General features: G+C 38.9%; 1 protein-coding gene across 9 annotated transcripts; it reads right to left on the reverse strand.

Annotated features, from left to right (window-relative positions):
• Positions 1–6: 6 nt before the first annotated feature.
• washc2c (WASH complex subunit 2C) lies at positions 7–12,675 on the reverse strand. Of its 9 annotated transcripts, none has more exons than XM_023963445.2 (30): positions 12,494–12,675; positions 10,585–10,728; positions 10,313–10,477; positions 10,116–10,184; positions 9,868–10,041; positions 9,696–9,789; positions 9,555–9,613; positions 9,320–9,412; positions 9,151–9,235; positions 8,959–9,015; positions 8,726–8,853; positions 8,553–8,634; positions 8,414–8,467; positions 7,674–7,841; positions 7,436–7,584; positions 7,223–7,333; positions 5,644–5,736; positions 5,462–5,563; positions 5,296–5,388; positions 5,032–5,207; positions 4,817–4,934; positions 4,346–4,726; positions 3,572–3,706; positions 3,381–3,485; positions 3,231–3,305; positions 2,946–3,005; positions 2,301–2,504; positions 1,498–2,172; positions 1,230–1,401; positions 7–603 (listed from the first exon to the last, which is right to left on the reverse strand). In XM_023963445.2, the coding sequence occupies exons 2-30, from the start codon at positions 10,726–10,728 to the stop codon at positions 461–463; spliced, it is 4,164 nt and encodes a 1,387-aa protein (XP_023819213.1). In that variant the 5' UTR covers positions 12,494–12,675; the 3' UTR covers positions 7–460. The 9 variants fall into 9 exon arrangements, with proteins under 9 accessions (XP_023819213.1, XP_023819212.1, XP_078788152.1 ...); XM_023963444.2 differs by having other exon boundaries at positions 9,549–9,613; XM_078932026.1 differs by lacking the exon at positions 12,494–12,675 and adding an exon at positions 12,430–12,464 and having other exon boundaries at positions 9,549–9,613.
• Positions 12,676–12,744: the final 69 nt, after the last annotated feature.

Consider the following 12,744-nt stretch of genomic DNA (forward strand, 5'->3'; position numbering starts at 1 on the left):
CACTCATTCAGCAAAAAGATTTTTTAGTTATAAAAACAAATTTCATTTTAAATCACAGCCAAAGTTAAGAAATGATTAAATTTCTTATTACATTTATCAAAATGATTTAAGACAGTGAACATTTTGATATCTCATAAGCATATGGCACACAACAAAACAAATGGAATCTCACTAGGCAAAAGACCAATAGAAAAAAGAAAAATCTCTGTTTTATATCTGTAGGCCACATAGTTAAGCATATGCTATGCTTATAAAGTGCTACTATGTATTATAAAGACCATCGGTTTATATCAACAAAGATGCCAAGATTTTGACAATGTTCATTTTAGTCATCTGTCAAAAATAAGCCACAGAATGAATTTTTAGCAATAAATACTCTATCAACAGTGTTTAATATCTTTGAATTATTGTCAACGTCATAAGAAGGGATCTACAACTGTACAAGTTGAGCCTTTAAAAATCAGTTTCCACCCAGAGCATTGAGTGGATCATCAAACAAGTTGCTTGAGTTCGCCGCTGTACTGTTTTCCTGGGAAGATGCTTTCACTGATTTTTGGGGAGCTTTTGCCGCTGGTTTTACCGTTTTCACTGCAAAAATGTCATCTATAAAAAGAAAAGTAAAAAAAAACATTAGATTATTATGGCACAAAATGGAGCAGACAAATGAAATGAAAGAAAATTGTGTTTTTAACACGTTCTTGAAGTATTTTTCTGATGGAGGACATATATAAAGAAAATTACTTTTAAATTTCCATGTCTGAGTATTTCTGAATTTGTTTGTAGCTGTAACGTGGCAAGCCAGGAGCTCCCTGCTCTGCTCCATTCGGATAAATCCGCTTGTCGACTCAGCTAGCATCTAGGTCAAAACGGTGTGGCTGGATAGCTCCAGTTTAGCTCGCCATTTTTGTTGCACCGGTAAAGTTAGGGTGAGGTTGTGAGCGGCTGTCAACGACCGGGAGTGTGTGTAAACGAATGGTTGACAGGAAGTGGATGTGACCTTACTCTGCACCAACAGTCCCGCCCACAACTCAAAAGGTGAATTTCTAATTTACTACTGCTGCTCTACAAAAAACTATGTCCTAGAAAAACGACACAGGTTTTTTGATTTTGTCTAAAAACGGCAGAATCATAATTGGGAGACCACTGGAAACGCTTTGAAAATGGATCAAAAGATGATAGGAGTGGCACTTTAAGAGTTCATAGCGTGGAAGTATTTCACTGTTGCTTACCCATGTCATCATCAAATATTGATGTGATCTCTCCCTTTGTTTTAGACTTTTGTTTGGGTTTTAAAGTGTCGGACAGATCTGCAAAAATGTCGACGTCATCGTCAAACAAACTTGCGTCAATGGTCTTCTCCCTGTTTTTCTTATCAGGTTTAGGCCCAGAGAGCCCCTCATCCTGTAATAGATACACAGCCAAGAAGGAAACATTACTTTTTGATCATGTGAACAAATAACACCCAGCAGTTTTACTTTAAGTTTAAATGAATTGTACCTGAAAGATGTCCTGTTTTGAAAAACCACTACTACTTCTGAAGTCTTTACTGCTCGTGGATGTGGAACTGTGGCTCAGTCCAAACAGGTCATCCTCATCTTCTTCCAAAAATGACGAGGTTGTAGCTTTTTTAATGTCTGCCCGTGGTTTAACACTTTGGAAAAGGTCATCAGCATTGTCATCAAAAATGGATGAAACTGGGCTTTTTTCCTTGTCCTTCTTCACCGCTGCTGCATTACTAGCCTGAAGGGGGCCGGTGGAGGTTTCTCTAGAGGAAATCTTGTTAGGCGTCGGCCCAAACAGATCGTCAGAACCAAAGATGTCATCTTCATCGGATGACAGCGGTAACTTCACACCTCTGCTATTCTTAGCATGGACCTTTTTTCCAGAACTTGTTGAACCCGGCAGCGGTAATTCTGATGGTCTGGGGGAGCTTTCAGAGAGCGAGGCTTGAGAGGGGGAAGGAGTGGGGAAGATCGGAGGTGTCGTAGAGTTAGGCAAAGTCGGACTCAGGTGTGTTTGGCTGGACTCTTTGGGCTGAGGTAAATCTAAACTGGAGTGACCGTAGTTTGGCACTAAAAAGTCAGACTCGTCTGCTTCATTAGACTTCTGTGCAGCTTGTTGTCTTGCTGCTCTAGATTGGGGTCTTCGGAGTGCAGAACCTTTGACACGATCCTTGAAAACAAGAAGAGAATTCCACTAGTTAGAGAAAAGTTTAAAAAAAAGTAATATATATATATATATATATATATATATATATATATATATATATATATATATAAAGAAAAGATTAAAAAAACTACCTTGTGTGCACTCTGTAAAGTGGAGAATTGGACAGGAGTATCAAAGCTCACTCCTATTTCACTGTCTGTATGAGCATCAATAGGAGTTGTGGCAGGACTTGGACTCAGGCTGGAGCTGGATACTCCAGAGGAGGAGCTCAGGGGCCCCGACATGTTAGATACAGAACCAGGCAGCAATGCCGTCGGGTTGATCATCAGGCTGGCCTGAAGATTAAAAAAAGAAAAGCAATATTATTCCATTTATTTGTGGGGGTGAAAATGATTGTTTGGATCCATGAAACAAACTTTCGTTCCGATGCAAGACGACATGAAAAATCTGCAGCCTTAGAAGCACACATTTGTGGAAAACATGGAAGTTTCTCATAGCAGTTTCATGTAACAGCTATTTCAAGAACGAAATGAGGAAGAAGGGTGGAATGGTCCAAGAGTTAAAGAGTGAGAGCAGCTGCACTGAGAAAACACTTTCAGACAAGCAACAAACATTCATTTGGGTGTTTGTCCTGCAAAGTCTCAAGAACTTTTTTTTTTTGTTTTTAAATGGAGTTTAAAAATAGGATGATAGAAGCAGAAAAGGTGCGAGTAGGAACAGCACAGTTTTTCCAAAGAAGGACCGAAGATTTGATCGATTTAAAATGATAAAAGTACTTGAAGTTTTCCAATCCTGGATGAGGAATCTGAAGGTTTTACGGGCTTTGGAGCGGGTTTCTGTGTGGTAAGATTACAATGGGATTAGAGTTTTATTTGAAAAAAAGATTTTATTTAGCTAATTCAGAAACAACACTTGCTCTCAACAAGCAAATCAGCAGGCAGATGAGTCCATCATTTAAAATAAAAAACATAAAAATGAAAATGCTCGAAACAGCTGGATGAGCTACAGCTGGATGGGCAATAAAACATGGCAGCTGCAGCACATGCTCAAAGCCGACTCACTTGGATCTCTGACACAGGCTCAGGACTGGCAAGCGGTGCTCTGTCAGTAGGTTTTCTAGGTTTCTCTGCTACTTTCTGAAAAAGAAAATAAAACAAATGAATTGATCAGTTTGGATTTTAATACAAAGGTTGCTAAAAATGAATTGCTACCGGAGGAGCTTTTGGTTTGATGGAGCTGAAGAGGTCATCCTCATCCTCCTCATCATCTGCAAACAGACTCTGTGCTGTGTCTTTTGCGGATCCGAGCTTGGAGCTCTAGAGAGTCCAAGTATTTTATTATCAGCGCTGAGTGATAATAAACAACAACTCATAAAAGGAAGACATCAGAGAATAATAAATACATCGACTGAAGCATTGGGTGAGGCGGCAAAGAGGTCCACATCTGGGTCGTTGTCCTTCTGTTGGGTCTGACTGAACAGCAACTCTTCATCCAGGAACACACCAGTGCTGTTTATCTGCAGACGCTCTTCTGTGGGCTGGAACAGAAAACAAACCTCTTTTAATTTCTGTTGGTTAAAGAAAAACACAGCAACAAGCGTTTAAAGACCCGCTCTGATCAGCCGATTAGCCAACATCAAAAACAACTGTCATTTTCAAGGACATAGTTTCTGCAGAGTGGCAGTCCTTCATTTGCCTCCAAGTTGTATGTGTGTGTCTGTGTGTGTGTGGGGGAGGGGTTAGCGTGGAGCAAACCTGCATCCGTTCTCTTTCCTTTTGCTGAGAGCTCTCTGTTTACAGGCTCTAGCTTACTTACAACCCTGACCTAACATCACTGGTGTAACAAATGCAGCGGGCAACCGTTTAGACGCCAGCTCAGAGGAAAACAAAGACAAACATGGATGTAGTCGTCTACAAGCGGAAGCATCAGAATGAAGCAAAGTAGGGAGCTTGTGGCCCGCCCGTTGGTTTTTCTACATCCCAAATTCTCTGACAGATTTTTTTTCTCATCTGCTTCTGATTTGAATAAAGAAATACTCAGAAATACAATTTTGAACTTAATTTTCTTCATCAATATCCTCCATTATCAGAAAAACGCTACAAGAACGTGTTCATAAACACCAAAAACATGATTTTCATCAGAGCGGGTCTTTGGTTTACCCTTAAAGTAGACAAACCTCTGGAATCTTCTCTTCTGTGGGCTTTTTTGGTGTGACAATAGGATCTTTCCAACTCGACTCATCTTCCTCCTCTTCATCAAAGAGACTGACAGTCTTTATTTTTGCTTTGTCTTCCTTCCCTTCATCTCTAACATTTGTTAGTGGACTGTCCTTTGAGAGGAAGATGTCATCAGCCTCCTCTTTGTCACTCCTATCCTGCTTACTAGCAAGAACATCAATGCCGCCGAAGAGACTGACGCCTCCAGCCGGCTTCCTTTTGATTTCACCGCTCTCTTGTGGAGGTGAAGGACTTTCCTCTTCCTGTTTCTGCTGCGCGGAAGGCTGCTCCTTCGTCACCTTCTTCGACGCTCCAGGTGACTCAGAGATCCCAGAAGGGGGCTGAAAATTGTCCAATAATGTAACTGAATGATTCTTAACTATATTTAGCCTTTAAAAACTCATTTATATTTTTAAAAAAAGTGTGTTTACTTTAAAAAGGGATCCTGTGTTTGCATTAACAGCAGGTTTGATGCCAAAGAGGGTATCCTTATCTTCATCGTCACCTTCATCTTCAAACAGGAGAGCAACTTTTGGGGATTTCCTCTGACTGAATGAACAGCGACAGAAAAGACAAAGAAATTAATATTCAAAGAATTTGGATAGATTTGAATAGAGTGGAATTAAAGAGAAAATTCAGTAAATACCTCGATACTTTTGTCGGAGCAAAAAGGTCATCATCATCATCGTCTTTGTCAAACAAGCTACTCTTCTTGGATGTTTTGGTGCTGGGGAGGCTGGACGGGGCGCTGGTACTGGTCTTCATCCCTCCCGACTTGGGTTCTGGCTTGACCTGCTTGCTTTGTGAACTCATCCATTGGTCCTGTCAGTCAAGAAAGCAGTTTGTAGCATTTTCAATCCAAAGAAATTTGGAGACGTGAAGAACGCAGCGGCGAGGAACGTTTTCAGACCTCATCGTCGCTGAAAAGAGAGCTGGCCACAGCTTTGCTTGGTTGGGGTCCGGAGGGTTTTGCTTTCGACTTAACCGCAGATGCAAACAGATCCTGGAAGGTAAAGAACTATATTTTCGTGGCGTGCAATCGCTAACAGCGAACCACAAGTTTTGTGAAGAGATACCTCCTCTTCCTCATCATCAAACAAAAGGAACGAGGTTTTTCTAGCTTCTCTTTGGCTAGCAGGTTCAGGCTGAGATTGGCTCTTGGGTATTGTTGGAAATATCTGTGAAAGGGAAATGCAGATGAAGGGAAACCGATATGGGCTTCAAACGGTTTTATTTCACGGTTGCGTGCGAGTCTAACCGGTGCGTCTTCATCGTCAGAAAAGAGACCTCTGGTTTGGACTTTCCGAGTGCGCTCAGCAGAAGGTTTGCCGACATCAGCATCAAGAGCTTTCTGAAAATACAATGAGATGAACATTTCATTTAGTAGTTTTTTTTAAGAGAAAAAAAGAAATAAATAGAAGATTTGGAGGGAAACAAGATGGTTTTTAATAAAATTAAAAATGGTTCAGAATTAAATTCAACTCAACCGTTTGGTAACTAAAAAACAAATTTCTGTTTGTAACACGGAAAGTTTTTGACCATTTTGACTTGAGGTTGAACTTCTGTAACTAAACTGCATTTTCTCTGTTTGGTATTTCATGCTGGGTTAAGTAGAGTCAGTGGGAACAGATTGGTTCTTTGTAAAGTAAAGAAATTGATCTAAAAATAGATCAAACAGAACAAGTTTTGATTCTTTTTCCTTAAATTAGTGCAAATAATAGGTGCACCACATTTTTTGACGGATGCTTATTTTTAGTAACTTTATCGGCAGACTTCATGTTTCTTTCTTTAACCAGATTCTACATTTAGATGTTGTGATCTACTCATGTTTTTACCGTAAACTCACCAAGGTCACACTAAAATTATTGTTACTGAATACAGTACTGGATTCAAGTTTGTTCATTTTTATTACAGCATCACAAGGGAATTAGTTTTTCTAAGTGGTACTTACTTAGTAAAAATGAGAAAAATAATTCCTAAAGTGTTGGATTTTATGCCAATTAATTAAAAGAAAAGAAAAACAGTTCATATAATCCATGACAGTTCATCTCTTCAGATCAAATTTCAATTATACTTTTTTATGCATAAAGATCAGTTTTATTTTATATAAAGTAATCAGAAAATATCAGCTAGAAATGAACCCTAATCAGAATTAAAGTTGTGTGTAAAACAAATACCAGAGCTCTGAGACTCATCATTTCTGAATTATAATCAGAAATGACTGACCATGTCAAAGTTGAAAAGGTCATAGATTACTTTAAAAAAACCTTCAAACTGTAACTGTACTAAACGTGAGGGTTTCATTTGAATTTGCTTATGTTTGCAGGAAGAACACAATGCTGACTGCAGCTTAACTTAGTTCTGCAATTATAGTTATAAACCGAACTCTTACACTGAAAAAAATACTTTGGGGGCCTATGTCATTGTATTAAAATGAGTTTTTGTTTTTAATCTTAGTGTAAATTTTGGGATTCTTTGCTTTTGAAAGTTTTTAAAACAACATTTTTCAGCACAAATTAAGCTTACTTCAGTATTATAATTGGTTTTGTCATATTTCCTTTGCCAACAAGTTCTAACATTTTTCTTCACAATGTGATGTTTCTACACAAAAGGAAAAAACAAAGAAAAGCACTTAAATGACCAGTTTCATAATTGTATATGATCTTAGATTTATTTTCCGTTTCTCTGGACTTTCCCCCCCCCCTAAAATAGTAGCCCAAACCCTGTTGACTGAAGCTTTTATGTGCCTTTTTGGGAATTCCGTCATTTTGGGAATGAAAACACACTTAATTAGATTTTTGTTCTGGGTAAATTGTTTAAGAATTGTCTACTCAGACCTCCTCGGATTTTTCCGACTCCTCGCTGGTGGACGGCTGACGTTTTTTCAGGCCTTCGCTGAGTAAGCTTTTAGTGCCAGGACCAAAGACGGAGACGGCGCCTGGCAGCATCTAAAGACAATTGTCAGAAAAAAAATAGGAGTTAAAACAAACTCAAATTCTCCCAGTCATCATCTTATTAGGAAACTGGAAACTGCTTTGTTTGCTTTCTACCTTTTTTTCAGATGATTTTTTTTTCTCCTCCACCACCTCCTTCTTGGACTGAGTCGGCTGAGGGCTGTACTTTTCATTAAAGATGTCTTCCCCGTCTTCATCATCAAAAAGGTCGACTGCTTTCTTGAGTTTGGGTTTCTCTTGCACAACTGCAAATAAAAAAGTAGGATAAGAAATAAACAGATCAACTGCTCTGACTGTAAACCCTCAATGTTCACGATTTTTAAAATCAACTAACCGGAGTTGGGCTTTTTCAGGCCGTTTCCACTAAAGAAGTCATCCTCGTCTTCATCGTCATTATCGAACAGCCCACCCCCTCCAATGACATTATCCTTGGTGGCTGGCGCCCCGTTGCCTTTGCTCTCCTCTGAATCTGAGTCTTGCTTTGATACAAAGAGGTTGTTATCTATAGAAGAGAAGAGCTTGAAGTGAATTTGAGTTTGAAAATATGACATTTCCTGCCTCAGAAATCTAAAGTAATAAAAAAAAAAAAGAGCATCCAAAGAGCTTAAAGCTCTTTTTTTTTTTTTTTTTAAAGAAAAACAAAGTTTTTTTATTTATTTTCTTGGGACCCACCACTGTTACTCTGATTTTATTTTTTTGAAGTTAAATATTTAAGTTTGCTTTTGTAATTTAAACAAGAATCTTAACATCATTCCTGCAATTACTTAAGCAAAAAAAAAAAAAAAAGAGGCTGAGACGGCGTCATGTACTCTAACCTTTTAGCACTTAAATATTAAGAGGACACAATCTCACCTCATCAAAGTTTATTTTTAATAAAAAAGGTTTTTACTTGCCAGATTGTTATTTTAAGCATTTTGTGGATGCATTAAACAAGTAAATTTGTAGGACAAACTGTGAACTGCAAAGATCCTAAAAAATGCAAAACAATTGCATTTTTAACAAAATAATGTTGTGTTCCCTAAAAACACAATTAGAACAATTTGGATTTAGCTGAATGAATGGAACTGCTGCTACCTGGGAATATTGACACAGCTCCCACGGGAATTCTCTTGCTAGGTTTGCTCGATTCTACAAGAAAAGTCAGATTTTGGTTGAGCCTTGAAGTCACCCCTCCACACATCTCCCCTCTTCCACACAGAAAGCTTCATCTTACCTGCAGCTGTGCTTTTTAAGCTTTCGTTTGCAGCTTTTCCTTCTTGTGATGCAGGTTTGGAATTTTCAGAAAAAAGATCGCCCTAAATGACACAAATGGATGAATAAAAAAAAAATCTTTCAACTTTTGTGATGCACATTCAAACGAATACATTGATAATTTGTTTAATGTACCTCATCATCATCATCAAAAAGACCTTTGCCGCCACTGAAGAGGCCACTTTTCCCTCCAAACGGGGAGTAATCATCCTCTTCATCCATCTTAGGTGGCTTGAACATATCATCACTGTCCTCTTCATCAGCTGTCACAGGAAACTTTAATTAGGCATTTCAGATATAATGTTCTGCAGGGAATCACTGTGGTCTCAAAGTAAATGAATTGGAGTGATGATGAATAAATGTCCCACCCAGTGATGCTGCCGACTTTGATTCTGTCCTGCCTTTACTCCTCTTAGATGCCAAAGCTTCAAAATTATACAGATGAGATAGAAAAAAACTTCAAATGCAGTGATGGATAAAAAACTCATCTGTAATTTGCCCTTAAATCAAATATGATATGGAGATAAAAAAACAGAACTCAGCCGTTGATGGAGACTTACAGGCGCGATCTCCCTCAGGTTTGCTTACAGGTTCCCCCCTGATCCGAGCGTTGAGCTCCTTCGTAAACAGTGACGCGTCTGTGCTCTGAAGACAAAACATTTCAATTCCTCACTTCCAACAGCAACTACGAAATTTTTCACACGGACAAGAAACTCTTCTCAGGCCTACCTTAGCATCATCATCATCATCCTTATCAGAATCCCCAAAAATGTCGGAATCTTCTTCCTCCTCTTCATCATCCTCAAAACTCAGAGACGACTTCTAGATAAATGGAAGAAAATTATACATTTGCTTTAAAATGATTTTTTTTTTAAATAAATAAGGTCCTGTAAAGTGTTCATAAAATGTTTTTTTTTAATTATAAATCAAGTGAAATGATAAGGAACTAGTGTCTCACAATTGCCTCCTTTTCCTCTTCACTCTCCTCCATCACACTGTCCCGGTCGCTGTAAACGGACATTTCTGTAAAGAGAAAACCACAGTGAGAATGACAAAATCACAATGTGTAGATTAAAGTACAGAAAATAACATTTTAGAAGAATACCATCACTTGAAAGGTCACCAAGGCCAACATCATCCTGCTCCATAAAAGCTTGGGAACCAATCAGATATGGAAGTGGCCTGTCTACGTAAAGATCCTACGAGGCGGAAACACAAACCAAAAGTAAAAAGCAACAACTCCCCATGATGTGTTGACGTCGGGAACAAGGACTCACCTTAGGCTCCAGGATGGCCTCCTCTCTGTCTGCAGCGTCTTCATCTTCTGAGTCAGAGTTCCCCGCTTTGATGTCCAAATGCTCAAATGCAGACTCCAGAACTTTCAGACCGTAATTCACCGCTTCCTGCATTTTGGGGATCAGTTCTGCTTCTTTCTGCTCCCTCGTCCTCTCCTTGAGATAAAAGAAAGACAGTTATTAATACATGAAAATGAATAAATAAAAGTATTTTTTGGTGTTAAACATACCTGCTCTGGATGCTTCTGTACGACTTCAGGCTTTGACAGAGTCTCCTCCACTTCTTCATCATACACCCTCTTTGACAGAAGAAAGCAAAAACAAATGGCAGCTAAAAGACGAGGAACATCACACAAGCTTTACAAAAGCTGGGTGATTAAAAAAAAAAAGGAAAGAAAAAAAAACGTACTTAAATGACCACACTTACATTTTCAATAAACTGTGTATTTGAGAGCATAAGAAAGTCATTGAAGACGGAGTGCAAGCGGCTGTCTGTGGCCTTGGTATCACGGATCAGGCTGTCCAGCTGCTTTTCAATCTCATGCGTCTTGGACAACATTTTCTGGGAGAAGTCTTGGAGGTAGAGAAAAAGCTGCAAAGAAAACAAACATGTGAAGTAAAGAATCTGGCTAAGTTTCACCAACTACATGTGACTAAAGCTGTTTTTCCTTAATAAACTTGAAAGGTTTTTTGTCTCACCCCAGAGTCTGCAGCCAAAGACCAGTTGGCACTGTGTTGTCGAATCTCCTCGACGCTCCACGGTCTCTCCCAAATGTGAGCATCTTTCTCCAAAAGGTTGTTCCTATCTGGACCATTCGCCATAAACTCCTGCAAAGCGCTCATCTGCAATCAATTCATTGCATTTTGATTAAAGATTGAAGTTCTCTTCATGGATGCATTAGCCTTAAACAAGGTTTAACTTGGATTTCTGACAATGCTCAGTGGAGATCGGCCCCTGCAAGTCAATCAGACCTTAAACAGGTTAGGGTGTCCTTGGCAGAAAGAGCAGGCAAATGGGCAGACTGACTTTGAACCACAACAATAGCCACACTGTGACCAGTGGAGTCATCTCTAATCTGGTTAAGTGCATGAGTGGAGATGGATTCACCCATACATAACTTTACAAATACAGCCATTCGCAATTTCACTCTAAAACACACTGGCATATCTTGTGTAAACAATTAAAAATGAAGAAATTGAGACATTATTCATCTTTTCTCTGGTAGAGAGAAACACAAACAAACAAACAGGAAAAGCAGTGTCAGTGCACGTTTGAAACCAGCATACAATCTGCTTTCTTGAGTAACTTTGTGGGAATGATGTAAAGCATTTACACAACTTTGGATCCTCTTTTTGATTCTTTCAGAGAGTTTTTAGGTTCATTAAAACCGCCTTATGCAACTAAAGCAATACTGGCATCCGAAAGATACTTGTTTTAGATTTTAAACTTCTTTTTATTTAATATATCAAGCTATTTTATGTTCCCAGAAGAGCCCATGCTTAACCAGAACCAACAAGGCCCTTTGCTCTGCCAGCAACACCAGAAGCTCAAAACAGGAGCTGATAGCAACAGTTTTGCTTTGGTAGAAAACAACATTTCTAGACACAAATGCAAATATTGCACTTTGCAACAACAACAAAAAAAAAACTTAAAGCAATGCAAGATTTATTGCAAGGTAGAATGTTACGAGAAATAATAATAAAAAAAAGGACCAACCAAGTTTCCTTACATTTTGTTCATTGCTAAAATCAAAGACATCCAGGCATAACTGAGTCTGTACCAGCATCAATGGTCTCATGTCAAGACTCTCACTAAAATATAAAAGCAATTACTGAAAAACTCCATAGAACAAGTCCAGATTAAATAGATAACATGCAGTGTAAGTGCTGCAATTAGAAAGCACTACACATGACAGACATGCAATTCATTTAGTCATCCTAGCAAACAACAAGCAATCCGAAAATTGCCAGACATTTTTGAAGATTTCTGCAACCAAAAAGTTCAGACGTTCAATGATCAACCATACGTGAGAATGGATACGGTTGGGCTGTAGTATCACGTAAATGTGGTTAAACAAACCACAAGTGATCATGCCAGGCTTAAACAGCCAGCATGCACTTTCACTCTTGAGTCAAACGTTAACGTCGCCATGAGAAAACAAACCAGGAACAGAACATAATCCGTAAAAACCTCTTGCTGGTGACTGACACACTCCCACTCAAAACGTGACTTTTCACATGAGCGAAACAGAATGCGTGAAAAGAATGTGACCGAAATCCCCGAACGAATACAACTAAGCAGAGCTAAATTGTGTGTGTGTACTATGGGTAAATGATCAACCGTTTGAAATGTACTCATCATAGTGCAGTCTTACCAACATAAAAAATAAAGCACAATAATATGACTTAAATAATATATATCAAAACTGACGAACGCTCACTTGGTATGACCAAAAGTTAACAAAATGTCATTTCCTAATGCTAATATAAAGAATACTGAGTGTTTAGCTAGCAGCTAACTTCACTTTGCTAGCTAATACCAACCGTAAAGCGTACGCCACCGAGCAACAGAAAGTGATGTCGCGAAGTGAGTGACTCCCAAACTTACCTCAAACAGTCCGGCTCAAATGCTGCGTACAACGGCCAATTGTGGTCAGAAGAAGTTTTTTTTTAAAGATCGATTATGCTAAATGTGGCCTTTCCCTCATTGGTCTTCTGACAGCACAGCCATGTTATGTCTGCAGACAGTCACCTGACTGTCGTTGCTTAGCAACCCGGTGAAAATGGGGCGGAATAAACCAACTGCGCAGCGAAACCGGTGGCGCAGATTATCTTCTCCAAACAAAATATTCATTAAAA

The sequence above is a fragment of the Oryzias latipes genome, chromosome 15 (genome assembly GCF_053564925.1).
Source record: "Oryzias latipes strain Hd-rR chromosome 15, Olatipes_Hd-rR_3.1".
Classification (NCBI taxonomy): Eukaryota; Metazoa; Chordata; class Actinopteri; order Beloniformes; family Adrianichthyidae; genus Oryzias; species Oryzias latipes.